This window comes from Leptidea sinapis, chromosome 9, assembly GCF_905404315.1.
Source record: "Leptidea sinapis chromosome 9, ilLepSina1.1, whole genome shotgun sequence".
NCBI lineage: Eukaryota > Metazoa > Arthropoda > Insecta > Lepidoptera > Pieridae > Leptidea > Leptidea sinapis.
This window is the reverse complement of record NC_066273.1, coordinates 5,530,945-5,549,272: the sequence shown is the minus strand read 5'-3', so window position 1 is coordinate 5,549,272 and position 18,328 is coordinate 5,530,945. Positions and strand designations below refer to the sequence as shown.

General features: G+C 35.2%; 1 protein-coding gene across 1 annotated transcript in view; it reads right to left on the bottom strand.

The window, feature by feature from the left end:
• The window catches only part of LOC126966076 (uncharacterized), a 266,679-nt gene that overhangs the window by 23,288 nt on the left and 225,063 nt on the right, over positions 1-18,328 (bottom strand). The window contains exons 4-7 of the mRNA XM_050809952.1: positions 14,535-14,665; positions 6,571-6,660; positions 4,354-4,527; positions 1,176-1,280 (exon numbers count right to left, since the gene is read on the bottom strand). Coding sequence (XP_050665909.1) covers positions 1,176-1,280; positions 4,354-4,527; positions 6,571-6,660; positions 14,535-14,665 — 500 coding nt within the window. The remainder of the gene's footprint in view (positions 1-1,175; positions 1,281-4,353; positions 4,528-6,570; positions 6,661-14,534; positions 14,666-18,328) is intronic.

Below are 18,328 nucleotides of genomic sequence, written 5' to 3'. Positions count from 1 at the left end.
GAAATGCTCCGATGCCATGTTTTCTTCTATTCTATTTGTTGTGTGGAATACTTTTGTGTTATTGACATCAGTGGTGTAACAATAGGGTGGCAGGGCTGGCAAAATGTCACGGGCCCCCAACCGAAGAGGGCTAACCGATCGAGTGACGCATCATTACAAAATCTTATATGCTTTGTTCAACTCTCAGGTTGTGACTTCATTTACAGTATTTACTTTACAGTTGATAACCTGCTCAACCCTAATATTTTCATATTAGGAAATTAACTTGAGATGTCGCTCTTGTAAATATAAACAATTTGTTACGTTTTTAAAGATATAACCCTCACTTAAAGGGTTAATACACAAATAAAATTTGAAAAACAAAATCTTATGAACGATGCGGGACACGAACCGACGAGCTCTGGCGTTCCGTGGTGTCGAGTGACATATCGTTGATAAATATTGTATGTCTTGTACATCTCTCAGGTTGTGGCTCCATCTACAAGTTCGAGTCCCGCATCGATCATAAATTTTGTTTTCAAATTCAATTTGTGTAATTAATCCCAGAAGTGAGAGAACAAACTGTGTCTTATTGCAAAATTGGCACATTGTATAGCAATTACAGCAAAATGCTTGCAAATTGTATGTAACTGAAAAGTATTTGAGTAGATTATGAACTATAAGAGCAAGAAAAGTATTTGAGTAGGTTGTGAACTATAAGAGCAAGAAAAGTATTTGAGTAGGTTGTGAACTATAAGAGCAAGAAAAGTATTTGAGTAGGTTGTGAACTATAAGAGCAAGAAAAGTATTTGAGTAGATTGTGAACTATAAGAGCAAGAAAAGTATTTGAGTAGGTTGTGAACTATAAGAGCAAGAAAAGTATTTGAGTAGATTGTGAACTATAAGAGCAAGAAAAGTATTTGAGTAGGTTGTGAACTATAAGAGCAAGAAAAGTATTTGAGTAGGTTGTGAACTATAAGAGCAAGAAAAGTATTTGAGTAGATTGTGAACTATAAGAGCAAGAAAAGTATTTGAGTAGGTTGTGAACTATAAGAGCAAGAAAAGTATTTGAGTAGGTTGTGAACTATAAGAGCAAGAAAAGTATTTGAGTAGATTGTGAACTATAAGAGCAAGAAAAGTATTTGAGTAGATTGTGAACTATAAGAGATCCTAAGAAGAACATAGATGAAACTTACGGTATTATAGAAGGCGGTCTAGGTAGAGAGCCTCCTCGACTTACAGACGCGATTTGGTCGACGTTATAATTTTGCGGCCAACCCGCGTTATCTTCTATTACCGATCTGTAAAATAAAATTTTAAGTATTCAAAAATGAAGCAAATATAAAATCTTAGATAATTTATACGTCTAGGTAGAGTCTCTTACTGTTAGACAACCGATAAAAACAAACCAGAAATATTAGTTTAGCGTGCATGATTTTTTTTTTATGAAAATGAGGGACGAGACGATGGTAATTGATACGTCTTGCCTATTACAATGCAGTGCCGCTCAGGACTCAAAAATTCTAGCACTACAATTGCGCTCGTTATATTGAGACATAAGATGTATGTATGACACTTTGTGTTAGTGTGCGTGCGTTGCTCAAAATAAGGGTTAACTGTCCACCTCAATTTCGACGTTTTCACAGCAGTCACAATCTATCTAGGCGTATAAATGATCTAATTATAAAATCATAACTTTTTGCTCGTCTTAAGCGCGAAGCGAGTAGGTATTAAAATTCAAATATTTTTATTCAAAGTAGGATGTGACATCACTTATTGAAAGTCAAAAACTACGACCCATTCCAAAAAATATGCCTCAGACCTGAGAAGAATGGGCGCAAAAACACAAACTCAGCGGGCTTTTTCTTTTCATCAAAAAATATGTTTACAAAGTAATATTGTACAATTAAACTTATTATTTAATAGCCTGAAGGCGATCGCTCCATTCCCAATCTGTGGATTAAGAAAGTCATTTATGTTATACTAAACTTTACCACACAAACGTTTCTTAACATTTCTTTTGAATATCGTAATACTTTTGGTTTGAACATGTTCTACAAGTCCCAAAATATCAACGTTTTGTCGCATAAAATCAGATATAACAATTATATTGTGCATATAAAAAGCAAATCATCGAAAAGATAACTAATTATTGAACTTGTTAAAAAAAAATCGATTAACTGCTATTTTACATTAAAAAATGGTTATGGTGTGGATTTATAAAGTCCTCATGGCGGGGTAGGCACAATAACATCTGAAAATTTAAATTTGAGACTCAAAATTTCTTTTAACTTCTTTATTGATTATGTAGAAAGCCATGGAATGTAAATGGCAGTATAATTTTTGTTTGTTAAGCTAGAATTATTTCAATATTTTGGTGACTGAAAAAGACAGACAGATGTGAATCATTTGTAAATACGAATTGCAGTTACATACAAGATAGACTTGTCATATAACTTCTGTACAACGATATCACAAACTTTCCAAAAAGCTATTTGTGAGTTATATTGGAAGGAAATGGTATCTTGAAGTTTATTTATACTTCTTATGACAAACTTATGTGTAATATTTGATTTATCACGAATTGTGATCTTGTAAAGTATAAGTATCGGTATTAAATCCGGATCTTTTAACACCATTATTTGTTTATTATGCTTATTTAGGTAAGCACAAATATATTTTTGCGTAAAAGTTGCATTTTTATTATTATTGTAGTTAACCAGATCTCGTTTTCACGACTGCAGATGAAATGAGTCAAGATAGTATCGGTACCACAACGGCGCCTATTTATACCTTGAAGCAGTAATGTGTAAACATTATTGTGTTTCGGTCTGAAGGGCCGTAGCTAGTGAGTTTACTGGGCAAATGAGACTTAACATGTTATGTCTCAAGGTGTCATGTCAATATTTGGGCTTTTCAAGGATCCTGAGCGGCACTGCATTGTAATGGACAGGGCGTATCAATTATCATCATCTGAACGTCCTGCTCGTCTTAGCCCGTATTTTCATAAAAAAAAGAGAATTTCTCTTACTCCATAACAAACATCTTTGCAAAGCAAAGAACCGAAAAAGGAAAATGAAAACGAATATTTATCTCAAGTTATAAAATCATCTCAGAACCGAAATTGACAAAGTTTAGAAAGTTCTGTCAATATTGTTGTTGTTTCCGCTTGGAGCATTAGCAATCACCAATACTCCTGGAAACAAACAAGCTATTTTGTAAATAAATTTATAAGAGACTTGAATCATTTGCGAGCCCAAAACGTATTTCCTGATCTAAGTGCAAGTTATGGAAAAACAACAGGCTTATAAATTAAAATCAAATGTATGTAACCGCATATCACAAGGAAATGTTCATATTATTGTCGTCGTCGTAGAGTGATCGTCTCCCCCCCTGTGTGAGAGCGGAAAGGCGGTGTCAGGGCTGAGCCCTATACCCTGGCACTTTTTCTCCCAAGACGTGGATGTCAGCTTGCGCATTGCGTTGTTTTTTTTTTTTTCAATTTTTCTTTTTTTCAATTTCTTTTTGCGTTGTATCCTTGTTAGTAGCTTGTTAGGTTTAAAGATATTTACTTCTCATTAAAAACATAATATTGTCACTTATATGAGAACATAAAATTATGTAATAATTTATCCGCCGTTCTTTGCATGTTCAAGTCATACATCTAGGTACTTAGTATTTATTCTTCTTTACAAAATTTATAATTACACACATTCACAGGTCACTGTCCCATAACAAACAATGTATTTCACACATGTTTTTTTTTATAAAAACATTGAAATAATGTAGTCTGTTAACTCACGTTTAAATGTTTTTAAAGACTTAATATTTTTGAGAGATGAGGGTAGACTAGACTTGTTAGTCAGTCAATCCTTTGTCGATTTCGGCTTCTTTTGGGATTGTTATTCTCCTCTTCGTTAATGACGTCTCTTGCAGAAGCCTTCATTTTTCCTTCCTTCATTTACCCTCATCATCATTCCCAGCAGGTGACGGTGTAAAGAGGCATCTGCTCGCTGGTAATATTGTTGTGTTATTCAAATAACCTATTTATCCTGCAATTACTGACGACCCATATTGCTCACATAGTTTTTAGTGACCCTGCCCACTGAGCTAGAGATTTATATGGTTAATATGTATGTTTGAAATTATAAATTTGATTGTATCAAAATATTATGTAATAAAAGAAGAAGCCCACTGAGTTTCTTGCGCCCGTTCTTCTCAGGTCTGAAGCATTCAATTCTGAATGGGTTGTAGTTTTTGATTTTAAATAAGTGATTTCATATCCTATTTTGAATAAATATTAAAATTTTAATTTGAATTAATACGTCGAAAATTTAGCGTGAGTGACTAGGATTAGGTATAAAAGTTACGAACACAGACTGTGGCCACTCCATCCGGTTGAAGTCTTCATCTTCTGGCGGCATCCAGGTGTAGCGTTTGGGGTCAGGCTGACTGCACACGGAGCGCGGCCTCCGACGAAAGTATGAGCATTCCAGGTCGGCATCGTGTGCATACAACTCAGGCGGTGTGGGTGCTGGTTGACTAAACCTATAAATATTCACACACAATTAATGTGAAAGCACGGACGAGTAAAAAAATAAGGAGTCCGTGTCACCTTCTAGAACAATGAGGCACCAAAATAAGCCGGTAAACGTGTAAATACATAGCCCCACGCATACACTTACACCAATACAAGCCGATCGGCCGCCATTATGAGATTTACCATTGTCTGTGACAGATCAGTTTGCGTCGCAATAAAATATTTTAAAAACGCTGTCGTGGGTTGTGAAAAAGTGTAAAAACAATAATATAACAGTATTTGTGGATATATGATTGGAACCCTTATTATAACAAATATATACAACTCGTAGAGAGTATCCAAAAAAATTTCTAAAAATTATTAGCTTTCGCCTAAAAACGAGATATCTCGACAGCTATAGTATGGCAGGCTAGCAAATTATAAAATGATATCCTTGGAGGATCGTAGGCAAAATTTCGTTTCACTACACTCACGGACTGACTGACGGACTGACATACACCACTTACACAATCACAAACACACTCCACAAACAGACACAAACACAAACATACATGCATACTAACATTTACACTACTTACACACATACAAACATACATACATACAATCATAAACACATACACACACACTTACATACATTACACTAAACATCACCACACTCGCCGGCGAGTGTGTTCTTCTCATCTTTTCATCTTCATTTTCATTTTCATTCTCTCTCCTTCCCACAAGCACACAGCCGGGCTGAGGTTCGAGTCTCCTTAGGAGACGCCCCGCGACTGTTGTTGCGTAGTCTTTGCGGCCTTCACGGCCCATGTCCTACTTCGCTGTGAAAGCCAGGGCTGCTAACAGCACAGAGGAGGTTTTAGTCGGTATGGGGCGTCCGCTTACGCGGACACTCGAGTCCGACATATTACGCCCCGTTCCGGGGCGTAAATACGTAACAGTATTTCCTCCTCTCAAAAAAAAAAAAAAAAGACATTAGACATTGATCACAACAATTAATAACAAAAACCTCTTATTCACTCGTTTATTTGTTCAGTTTATTTCAATTTAAAATTGTATTCGTGGTCCTTACTTCTTGAGGAAACTAGAGCGCCTCAACTGGCAAAATATAAACCGTTTATACCTGACACTATAATTTCAAACAAGCGATCTATAGATGTTTTTGGAGATACAGTAGCACAATTTAAGAGAAACCTGACACTCTGATTAATAAAATGTAATGACCTAATTTATAATAAAAAAAAATTTATATTGTTTTAACATGTTAGCGTTATAGGACTTCAATTTACTTTTATATAATAAACAACTAAATTGTTTGTATGTTAATGTGCATGATGTGTTCACCTGTAATTGCATTCACGATTTTTGAAATTTATGTTACAATCTTAGGAATTGTCTTGTGTATTCTGTGTTGGTGGACCTTGAATAAATAAATAAATAAATGATTATTTAAGGGAGAAAAAATTGTGTAACTGGTATACCCCGTAACCGCACACACACTAGCATAAAGGTGCTTCACTTGCTAATATCACGGCGCAGAGTCCTTCTTTTTTTACTAGTCCGTGTGTGAAAGTAACAAAATTACTTAAACGGTCTTTGATGATGCAGAGGATATGCCGTTGCCTCTAATTAGGAAGACACCGGTTCGACCCCACGTACCAAAAAGTTTGAAGTAGACCAGCTAACTTTGAAAAGCATAATTAACTATAAGCTACAGTCAAAAAAAAGCTTCTGCTTGAAGAATAATTACTTTTTGGTACAACCCGCCTATGATTCTTCTGTTATTGGAAGAGTGAAGACACTTACTGGCGACCTGTTCCCTGTTAATAGTCCATCTAACCCCATAAACTCTATTTGATATTGTTTTAAACAACCAGCTAAACAACCCAAAAAACCCTATCTCATGATTCGCAAAAAACTTTTCGCCTAGTACGACTATATGATATAGATACGTGGAACTGTAGCTACAGTATACCCGAGAACAGACTTTAAAACCGTCTCTGAATAATTATTATTGATTTATATCTTTGCTTACCAAAATTGCATCATACCTGGGATACCGCTGTATGGGCGCATAATCGGTGTTGAGGTTCTCATCCGAGGGTACCCGCCGGCGTACACACACGGATAGAAATGATGCTCTGAAAAAAAAATCAACAATACAATTAAAATACGACGAAAAACCCTGAAGGGATTTTTAAGTGCCATACAATTTGTTCACTCTATTAAATTCTGCGTCGGCTTAATTGACTTTGATAAATCTGATTTTATTGATAAAATGGTCTGAAATATCTGAAAAGCTTTTGAATATTATTGCCATAAGGGTCACGTCAAATTTCTGCGAACATAATATGGGAAACTCAACCTTATGTCTCATAATTTAAAATCTAATATACACTGGCCTTCAAAAGTAAGTATCACACTTTTAAAATTGGGATAACGTTTTAAGTTCACAAGATATACTTTCGAAATAAAAAGAACTCCAAAGAGAATTTAATTTTGTACATAAAAACTTTATAGTCGGTAACTTTCTTTCAAGAATTGGCTGAAAAAAAGCTTCAAAAACAAAACCATTTCTTTTTCAAAGTGGACGTTTCCGAATTACAATTTTACCATTCACATTTTTCTTTCTGTTTTAAATTTTTTTCAAGATCGATGGGTCTTGTTTTAAAAATTTATGCTAAAAGCACATAACATTTATTTATCATGCCTCTTTCAGTTGAAGAATGTGCTAGGATCATGGCTTTTCTAGAACTAGGCATCAGTATGCGTCGCACTGCAAAAATGGTGGGTGTGACGATACGACCGACCAGCCTTTCTTTGTAAGAAGAAATTTTCTTGGCTTTACCGGCACTAAATGCCACATGCCACAGAAATCGCTTCTGAATACGTTCTAGTCTTAGGATATGCGTAGCATGGTGAGGACGCCAGACAACTGTACCATACTCCATGATACTCCTAACCAGACTGAAATAGGGGAGCTTTTTTATTTTTAAGCTTTTAAAAATTCTTGTGTTACGTATAACAAACCCGAGCATTTTAGAAGCACGTTTTACTTTGTTTTCTAAATGGGGAAGAAAAGTCATTTTTTTATCGAAAGTCACACTAAGATCCTTAATAACTTCCAAAGTCTCTAAAGTATGTTCTTTTATATAGTATTTGTATGTAACATTGCTCGATTTTCGAGTAAATTTTACTTGGTAGCATTATTCCTTATTTAAATTTACACCGTTAATTTCACACCATTGCATAAGTCTTTGTAAGTCCTCCTGAAGAAGCATACAATCAATCAGTAGTCTTTGCGAATTTTAAGTCATCAGCATATATGTACACAGAAGATGTCAAAAAACAATTGAATACATCGTTAATAAAAATATTAAACAATATGGGACCTGAATGTGAGCCCTGAGGGACGCCAGATGTAATTTGACATACATTAGATTGTAAACCATTAACAACAACAAAGAACGAGCGAGCCTGTTAATATGATTTCAACCAAGTAAGGAGAGAGCCAGTAAATCCATATGCTCGTAATTTACATAATAGAATATCATGTGGGACAGTATCAAACGCCTTAGTAAAATCGGTATATATTACTTCTTATCTACTTCCTTACTTTTATCTATTGCATTGATTATATATTCAGTAAAAGATACCAGATTCGTGCATGTAGATCTAGAACAAGAAAATCCATGTTGATCGTAGGAGAGATAATTCTTCATATGGTTCTGAATCAAAGGATAAACTGCGCATTCAAAAACCTTAGCCAATGTAGACAAAATTGAGATGGGTCTGTAGTTACAGATCAGATTAGTACTACCTGATTTATGTACAGGTACGACCATAGCTGATTTCCATTTATCCGAAAAAGTGCCAGATACCAGTGATTTATTAAAAACATAATATAATGATACAGCTAGAGCTGAAGCACAGGATGCGATAAAATGTGGAGATAGTCCATCTGGACCTGCACCCTTACTGGGATCAATACCTTTTAAAAGTTTTAGTACTTCTTCACTTGTTATAGTAGGAACTGTAACAGAAATACTGTTATCACTGAGGTTTTTTTATATATGCGGAAGATTCAACTACAGAGGTAATCCATCCAATAATTAGTTTGCTTGTTAGAGTTAAGTGCAAGAGAAAATTGTTTTGCAAATAAGTTGCAAATCGAGATGCCTTCGGACGTTTCTGAAACTCCGTCAGTCATATTAGCCGGGTAAAAGCTCAAACCAACTCTTTTTTTTTAATAATTGACCAAAATAGCTTACTATTTCTAACAATACCATGTTCGATATTATTAGTATAGAGATTGTAATTCATCCTTGCAAGATGACTAACGCGATCACTGACAATTTTCAAGGCTATTGCATCCATAGGATTTTTATATAGTTTATAGCGCCAACAAATAGTATATTTCTCTTTAAGAGACTTGATGAGACTACGACTAAACCAGGGGGGGAACTTATTTTTTTTAAGTGTTTTCGTTTAAGTGTAAATGGCACAAATTTACGAATAGTCTCTTGTAAAATATTATAAAAATAAGCCAACATAGTGTTTACATCCTTTGGTTCCCTTTCCCTTTACTTGTTTATTCTTTTTTGTTGATTATTTATGATTTAAAAAACTGTTTAAAATCATTCGAGAACAATATAGAGAAATAAAAAGAGCTGCATTCAATTCACTTATTTAATAACTGAGTCGATACATAAGTGTTAGTGTGTATTGAGTTAGTGTATATATTTATACCTTAGAAGTATTTACTGTCGGCTGAGATGTGAAACAGAAATTTTTTGCAATGCTGATTAAAATATTTGTTTCAAGGTCCATTTAAAAATTTAAGTCTTAATTTTTTTATAAATAGGGCTAAAGTGTTTAGTTGACATTCCACCTTCTCAAAAAGAATCTACGTATTAATGTGACGACTGCACCGAAATAATTGCGCATGGAAAAGTTGTATGAAAATCTTTGTAAAACAATAATTGTTTTAAGCTACATCTACACGGAATATGACAAATGGTTATTTTTTGTGGTATAGACTTGAGTATTCTTGGGGTTACATTGGGTAAGGCTTATTAGGTTAGAAGAGAGGACTTGATAGAGCTGGCGGTTCATTAAACCTTCTATGATTTTGGAGGCCAAGGAGGTACTAGCAATTGGCCTGTATATAAGCAACTATATTCATATTACCCTTGGTTTTATATTACATTTTCAAATAAAAATAGCCTTTGTATCAATCACATGTTTGTGTACCTTATACCTTTTTATATTATGTCGTTAGAGGCTTAATATATTGGATTGTCCTTTCACCACTCAAGCTAATACTATTAGGTGGGTTCAATATAATAAAATGTTCAATTTGTTAACGGAACATCCTCGTGAGAGGCCAATTTATTACCGGAATACATTTGTTATTTTAGCACCTTGTTAAGTAATATCATCCTTAAAACGGAAAAGTATTTATATATTTAGTACCATATAATTGAAATGAAATGAAATTTTATTTGCAAAAAAAAAAATTGTACTTAAGGCGAAGAGTAAGCAGAAAACACGCAAACATGGTGTTTTTAGACATGTTTTGTGGTGAAAGTATAGCATTTGGAGCTATTAACACTACTTAATCCTGTTACACATATCCTTAAGTCTTATTTGTAGGTTGCTAATGCTTGCTGTTAGTTATAGTTAACACTGCCGACCCTTTTTGAACTACCACTTTTCTTTGAATTTAAACAAGTTTTTTGGCATGGCGTGACTCATTTTTTTGGTTCTGCTCTCAGAAAATTTATTCTTATAGCTTGTACATTTTTGTGTAGGTTCATTTATTCAGATTAGTAGTGAATAACGAGGATTGTAAGCATATAAACTGTTTTCTTCCCAAAAATTTTGAAAATATTGGCTTTGTCACATAGATGGCGGGCCGATAGCCGTGAACTAATATCGCTCAAGGTCGCTAGCATTTAGTGTCGCCTTAAGATGTTAGAATAATTGATAATCCAATATGTTTCGTCAATTGACATGCAAAGTATAATGTTATAAAATTGTCTATATACCAATTAACACACCACTATTATACTGAAACATGTCGAATGTCACAATGCTATCATTAATATTTATAAAATTTAAATTTAATGATAGAACTTATAATATAAGACGTAAATAATTTAATAATTCATTTAGTGCCTATGTATAATGTTAACGATTTCAATGTCATTAATGTATATAATTTACACATATTATTATCAAACAAATTCATAATAATAATTCATTTTGTATTGAAAAAATCATTTAAACTATAGAAGCACTTATTTATTAACCACTGATGATTGATTGATTGCTAGAATTGATTTTACATTTTGTGGGCTTAGATCAATAATACGTCTATATAAACTGTGACATCTGTAAAAACTTCGAAAAAAATCGAGGTTCACAATTAACCTCTATTTTGAGCTATGCACGCACACTAAATTAATTAGCTTCACCTGTTTTCATCCGCTGTCTAACAGCACGAGGCTCTATTTAGAACTATAAATTATTGGTGTCGAGACATTTCGCCCGTGGAGCCCAGAGGCGTGGAGAATGTTCAAAATACTATCTTCTCGCTTCAATAAGGCTTCTGGAAACCCAAGCGCTGGCAGCTATTTCGGTCAACGGATCAGTCTAGCTATCCAACGCGGAAATTCCGCCAGTATTCTTGGTACGCTTCTACGTAATGATAGTTTTAATTTTATTTAGTAATAGTATTGTAAATACAGTTTTGTTTAATAAAAAAATATTAATTAAAAAAAAAATATCTACGTGAGTATTGAATAGGACTCAGCACTAACGCTCAGGTAAATTGGACTCGAAAAAAAATTGTCGAAGTAGTATTTAATACACCATCTTAATATTAATACTTTGCTTGCCCATCGCTTTATACGTCCGGTGCAGAAACATAGTCTTTGAAGGCCGCAGGTAGACAGAGAATCAACTGGAAATGTGGTCTTGGTGCTGCATACACCGAATACCATGGACGGCTCGTCACACCAACATCTGCATCTTAAAGCTGATAAAGATAGAGGATGATCAGCATATGCACACGGTCTGCTTACAGTGCATAGTGCGATACTTTGGCCATGTTGCACGCTTAGGAGCAGACATCCTTGAGCGTTTGATGGTGACAGGTAAAATATAGGGTAAATACAAGAGGCCGTAGTGCTTAACGGTAGTCGGATCAAATTGTATGTAAATCCTACTAAATTCAAATTCAAAATTTCAAATTCTGTTCGGCAATATCGTACAGTTGCTAATTAATTTAAAATGTTAAAATAATAAAATATATAGTAATGCTACTTAATTGTGTAACATTTATTATTTGTCAAACAATTAATCTTGATCTCCAAGATTCCAAGAATTCAGACAATTTAAGACCGACGGCATTATTCTACACAGTTTACGAAAGCAAATTAATGTACTCGATTTAGTACAAACGTCTCCTAAGTAATCTGTAATGGAGCAGATAGCCTTACTTAAGTAATTTTTTACTAATTTATATTTTAGATGGTAAATTATTTTTAAAACAACTATTAGTCCAAATAGCCATTTTTGAAGTGAAAACTTCATTCGCGCCGTTGTGCACTTTTCTTGGGATGGGTATGAAATGTTAAACTCGCGTCAGGACACGTGGTCTGATCGAAAATTCGTAAGACAGTGGTTGAAATTATGTATAAAAAGATTTATACTTCTAACTAATTATAGTTCGGCTATTTTAACTTAAGATCATACCGTAATAGAACTAGTGGTTGAATCATTGTGATTGCGAAGCCGAAACACCGCGAGATCGAATCTCAGCCGTGAAGTATTTTAACAGTTTAATTATTTGGTGTTTAAGCTTTGTCAGAAGCGAAGGCTCTCCATAAGGCGATAGTTATACTTGTATTTCTTTGTTCAAGTTTTCACTTCTGCTGGCACTCCGACAACCCCTATTTTTTTTAAGTAGAGGATGGAAAACACTGCATTGACTCCATAGTTTAGTGTGTACGTGCGCGTATCATCTAAGTAATCTTCACGTACTACAAAGCTGTGGAATGAAACTTCCTTGTGCGGTGTTTCCGGGACGATACATAGTTACCTTTAAGCGCGTCCACCTTCCTTAAAGGCAGGCAACGCTCCTGTTATTCCTCTGGTGTTGCAAGAGAATGTGGGCGGTGGTGATATCTTAACACCAGGTGACCCGTACGCTCGGTTGTCCTCCTTTTCCAGAAAGAAAGTTTTGAAAAAAGGTTGAGTAAACCGCACATTTTATACTTATCGAGGATTTGCCTAACGAATCCAAGAGTGAGCTTGCATGAATGGACTAACTGATACGTGTGGAAAAGCCATATTATTAAAAGCCAAGGTATATTACCAGTGGGAGGTTCCTTTGCACAAGAAACCAGCTAGATTATGGGTACCACAACGGCGCCTATTTCTGCCGTGAAGCAGTAATGTATAAGCATTACTGTGTTTCGGTTTAAGGGTGCCGTAGCTAGTGAAATTACTGGGCAAATTAAGACTTAACATCTTATGTCTCAAGGTGACGAGCGCAATTGTTGTGCCGCTCAGAATATTTGGGTTTTTCAAGAATCCTGAACAGCACTGCATTGTAATGTGTATTACTATCAGCTGAACGTGCTGGTCGTCTCGGCCCTTATTTTCATAAAAAAAATAAGACTTTAAAGTTACTAGGATTCTTTTTGTCTCCTTTTCAGATAATCTTTCGTACACCAGCAATTTCACATAGCAACGACTTTGCATTTTCGATTTCTTCTTCATTATACCACGCACATCATATCTGCTCAGTGCTAAGTTCGTCCTTAACATCGCACTTATTCTATATAGCGTAACTCGACAGGTAATCACGTAAAAAGTTCAATGAATGTGCGCGCATGCGAAACGTGTCGCTGACCCAACACTAAGGAGCAAGAATAAGTAAGTTAATAATAAAAAAACATTAAAAACATTCAAATGTTCTGTGTTCAATTTACACGTAAATACTACTATAATATTAATACACAGTGTGCTGTTATTATCGTTACCCTCCGGATAGATTGCGATCCAATGCTGGAAATTTGGATTATTATATTGCTCATCCTATTCCAGAATGACCCTACCCTAGATCGAACGTTGGCAAAGATGTCGATGTTTTTAGTAACATGAGCCGGGGCCATGTGCCCAGCGGTGGATTTGCACTAGGGGCAGTTGGGGCAAGTGCCCAGGGCGGAAAAATTTTTAGGGCGGCAAAATTTTGAAAGTAAAATATTTTTTTTTGTCAATGTTGCTCAATATAATTAATTAATTATGTTACTTAATAATTTTTAGTTTAATTGATAATTCAAGAAATTCAATTTATCCATTATTTGTAAATTATAATTTTGGCACGTTTAGTAAAAATTAAAAATAAAAACGATTTAATCAATTCATTCCCTTGGAGATTTAAAATAATAATCGATTTTTTTATTTTAAAAATTAATTAGTATTTGTTTTGATAAAGTTTCTTTAATAAATTAGTTATTTTAGTGTTGAAAAATAAAATATATAAACTATAAGTTTAAGTAAAATTATTGGGGCGGATTTTTTTCCGGTGCCCAGGGGCGGCATTAAGTTTAAATCCGGCCCTGCATGTGCCCCTAAAAGTACTTGCAGATTTTGCCTTGTGGCCGATGAAACGCCTCATCATCTCCTCTGCAATTGCGGCCTACTAATGCATAAGCGAAACACCATCCTTGGCGGCTATACCCTGCTCCCAGATGCTGTTTGTAATACTTCCGTCAAGAAGATACTGCGGTTCATAAAGGAGGCAAGGTTTGACGACGAGCTATAACTGTGAGTAGCGAACACAATAGTTCAATTCTGGACGCGGTGTTACTAGGACCCAAACAGGACTAGCCAAATAGCTCTGCAAATAATAATAATAAATGTGCCCATCGCGTTCTAATGGACTTTTTCAGAATACACTGTTTTCGTTGACTATTTTGATAAGGAACGCTAGGGAACATACCTATTGGTTCTGGAGCAGGGGCTCTCGATGTTGTACTGTGACAGACATCCGAGGAATCGGTCCTTCTTGGACTTCTCCAGTTCCAGCAGATCCAGTTGCTTGTTGTTGATGCAGTATTGTTCCCGGAACTCCTGGTGATGAGTGAGAGTTTAGCCTTAAATAATTCTACATGGACAATCTAGTTCTAAAATCTACATTGAATAAAAAAATATTGTAATTAATAAAACAAAAGAAATCTTCAATAATGTAATGTCATATTGTCACTGAACCTCCCTTAATGAGTATTTAAATATTAATATTGACGTGTTACGATTTCCTGATGTACGGACGCTAGTTATTAAGTAACTTGTGTTGTTTGTAGTCGTGATCCCTACTTAATATTATAAATGTGAATGTAAGTTTGTTTGATACGCTTTCACGCCTAAACCACTGAACTGCTTTTGATGAAATTTAGTACAGTAAAAGGCAAGAGCGACACGGCTTTGTTGAAATAGGGGGTGGAAATTTGTATGAAAATTCGTCATTATCGAAGTTAACCATGACCACCATCTGTGTGGGGTGAAAAATGGGGAATAAAAGTTTTAAGTTGTTTACTTATAAAAATGTAATTAACATAAGCAGTTTTTTGTGTATTATTTGAAAAGTGAGTATATTAAAAATGAATAATGCTGACCAAAGTAACTATTGAACGGGCACGAAGTCGCTGGTGATGACATACGGAACGCAGACGTGGTCGCTAACTATGGGCCCTATGAGGAAGCTCATTGTTGCTCAGCGGGCAATGGAGAAGGCTATGCTCGGAGTTTCTTGACGAGATCGAGTCAGAAATGAGATCTGTAGGGGAACCAAAGTCACTGACACAGCCCAAATGATTGCGAAACTGAAGTGGCCGTGGGTAGGGCACATCGCTCGACGGTCAGATGGCCGTTGGGGCAGTAAGCTCCTGGAATAGGCCCCCCACGAGATGGACCGACGATCTGGTCAAGATCGCCGGAGGCTTAGTCCAGCAGTGGACTTCTTCCAGATGAAATGATAATAAAGATCTCTTTTGCCGTGTGGTTTCCGTGAACTCCTGTTTTAACTATATTTCGAGTCCTACTGTCCTAGTTGTGTCGAAACCACACTAATATTGTAGAATCCCCATGCCCATTCAAAAAATAAGAACCATTCGATCTGAGTTGAGCGTACGTACACGTGCGTCGCGAATATTAAATACAGTTTTAGCGCGGCTTTACACGTTCATTCTTCGAAATCATTTACCGTATCATTTTTTATAATTTTATTCAAGATGTGCAACGAGGCTCAGATAGTCATTTATTAGTCACCTCAAGTACCCTAATGACCGACAGTGGACGCTATAAAAAACAAATAATGGTTCTATCCGAACGCAACATTATATTTAATAGGTAAATCCTCCACACACGTTCGTAAATTTACGGCACTAGAGGCCGTGTCGAGTGGCCTGATTTTATCATTTATGGATATGGGATTTGTCTCACAAGGCAGTGGAATTAAACGTATATATACTAACAAATATTACGAACAATGTTTAAATTATGAGAGCAAATAGTTGGAACAACAATGGATTAAATATATTATTTGTTGATTAGCGTTTTTTATCATAATCAGAAACACTCAGTATGACCTATCTAGATATGTTTTGACGTGGACTGATTGTATTACTCTTATATGCATATACTAGCTTTTACTCGCGACTCTGTCCGCGTGGAATAGTTACTTTGGGCAGATTTTTTATTTTTTGGGATACTTTGCAAATACTGCAGATACAAACTGCTCTTTCCGCTGCTGGCGACGCTTTTCTTCGATACAACGAATATATATCCCTGCGAACATTAATTTCCTTTTTCATCCCCATGTAGGTCAAAGTTTCGAAAATACTCGAACAAGTACTTTCACTACTAAAAACAAAGTTATATGGTATTATCTTCGTTAATGTCGAAATTCCATACAAACTTCCATCCCATATCTCAACCAGTCCATTTATTGTTTCGCAATAAAAAGTGTCCTTTTCTAAGCTCTAGTCTATCTCTGTACTAAATTTCATCAAATTCGGTTTAGTGGTTTAGGCGTGAAAGCGTAACAAACAAACTTATATTCACATTTATAATATTAGTAGGGATAATATAACACAATTATAAATCTATTATAGGGTACATGTGAAAATAGTAGGGACAATTTGTCGTTCGTGACAATTATTCTCGACCAATCCTCTTAGAAAACTCCACACTCAATTACCTCCCCGCACTGAAGAAAGCATAACTGATAAAATAATAATATAATTAATTATAACCATTGTTGTTCCAATACAAAACGTCAGAAAATAGTTTTGCGGAAAAATAATTTTGTTTTTAAATAGAATTTGTGTAATAATTGATCCCAGAAGAGATCAAGAAGGGTTATTGCTTTATAAAAAAAAAAAACAAATTGTTTAGATTTGAAAGAACGACATCTCAAGTCAATTTCCTAATATGCAAATATTTGGATTGAGCAGGTTATCAACAGTAAAGTAGATCCTTATCAAGATTTATGAACGTCACTCGTACGGTTGGCTCAGTGGAAGAGCACCCGCGCAGAATGCGAAAAGTCGTGAGTTCAAGTCCCGCATCGTTCATAAATGTGTAGAAAAACAATAATTTAAACATCATAAATAACAATATTTTGTTGGATAAAAGTCTATAAACGAGGGAACAAATTGAATTTCATAACAGTCCTTTCATCCTTTCAGATCCATTCGCTCGAAAAAACATTTACCGCTTGAATTCTTGAAAATAGAGAATAAATCCTATATTATATATTTCATGAAGCTCCTCAATCACTATTATTGTGTATTGAAACGGTTTTGTTCTTTGAGGCGACAATAAATTGATGTGATTGATGCGGCCGATAAGTTCACAAAACTGCTTATAACACATCTTATTGAATTCACCCTCTACATTATGAATTAATACAAAAAATATGTTATATCATGCTTGCCCTGATTCACAATTACAATATTACAGTGAATCTCTGATGTTTCTTCTTTCTGTTCCTTCGTTTCTGATGATTTCTAGTAATTTTATATTTATCAGTACTAGCGGAACCGCACGTTGTCTGTATTTCATACTGAACAATATTCATATCCTCCATATTTTTATTAAAAAAAAAATCCCGCTGAATTTATGGCGCCCGTTCGTCTCAGGTCTAAGGCAGTCTATTTTGAATGGGTAGTAGTTTTTGACGTTGATTATATCTATCCGTCCCAATATCTATCCGTCTATCTCTTACTTGAGTTAAAAATCGTAACTATCGTTGACTTTTTCTGTCCCAATAAACTTATCGACGGTAACTCACCTTATCCGTACACGCTGTCTGTCAATGGAAAGACGTATAGCTTACCAGCGGGATACAAGTTTGTATGGAAATTTCAATTCACACGTCCCAATATAAGGCGATAAGAATTATTTATCGGGTATATTGGGACAGCTTCAGATTATTGACAGCTAATTACTGACAGTAGAAGGTAGTAATTAATCTGTATCTGTAGATAGTTTATTGGGACCGCCGGCCGTAAGTGATTTTAATCACCTTTTTTAATATTTGAATTCGAACTCAAATATATAAGGATAATATATTATTATTAATATGACGCATCAAATATATAAGGCAAGTGTGTGTGGGCAAGTCGGTCGCGGGAGAACTCGTAGAAAATTCGTCGATCAGATTGGGGACGTTTTGAGAAAAGGAGAGGTCCGAAGCACCCGCAACCGGCGAGCATGTATGAAAAGAGTAATGAA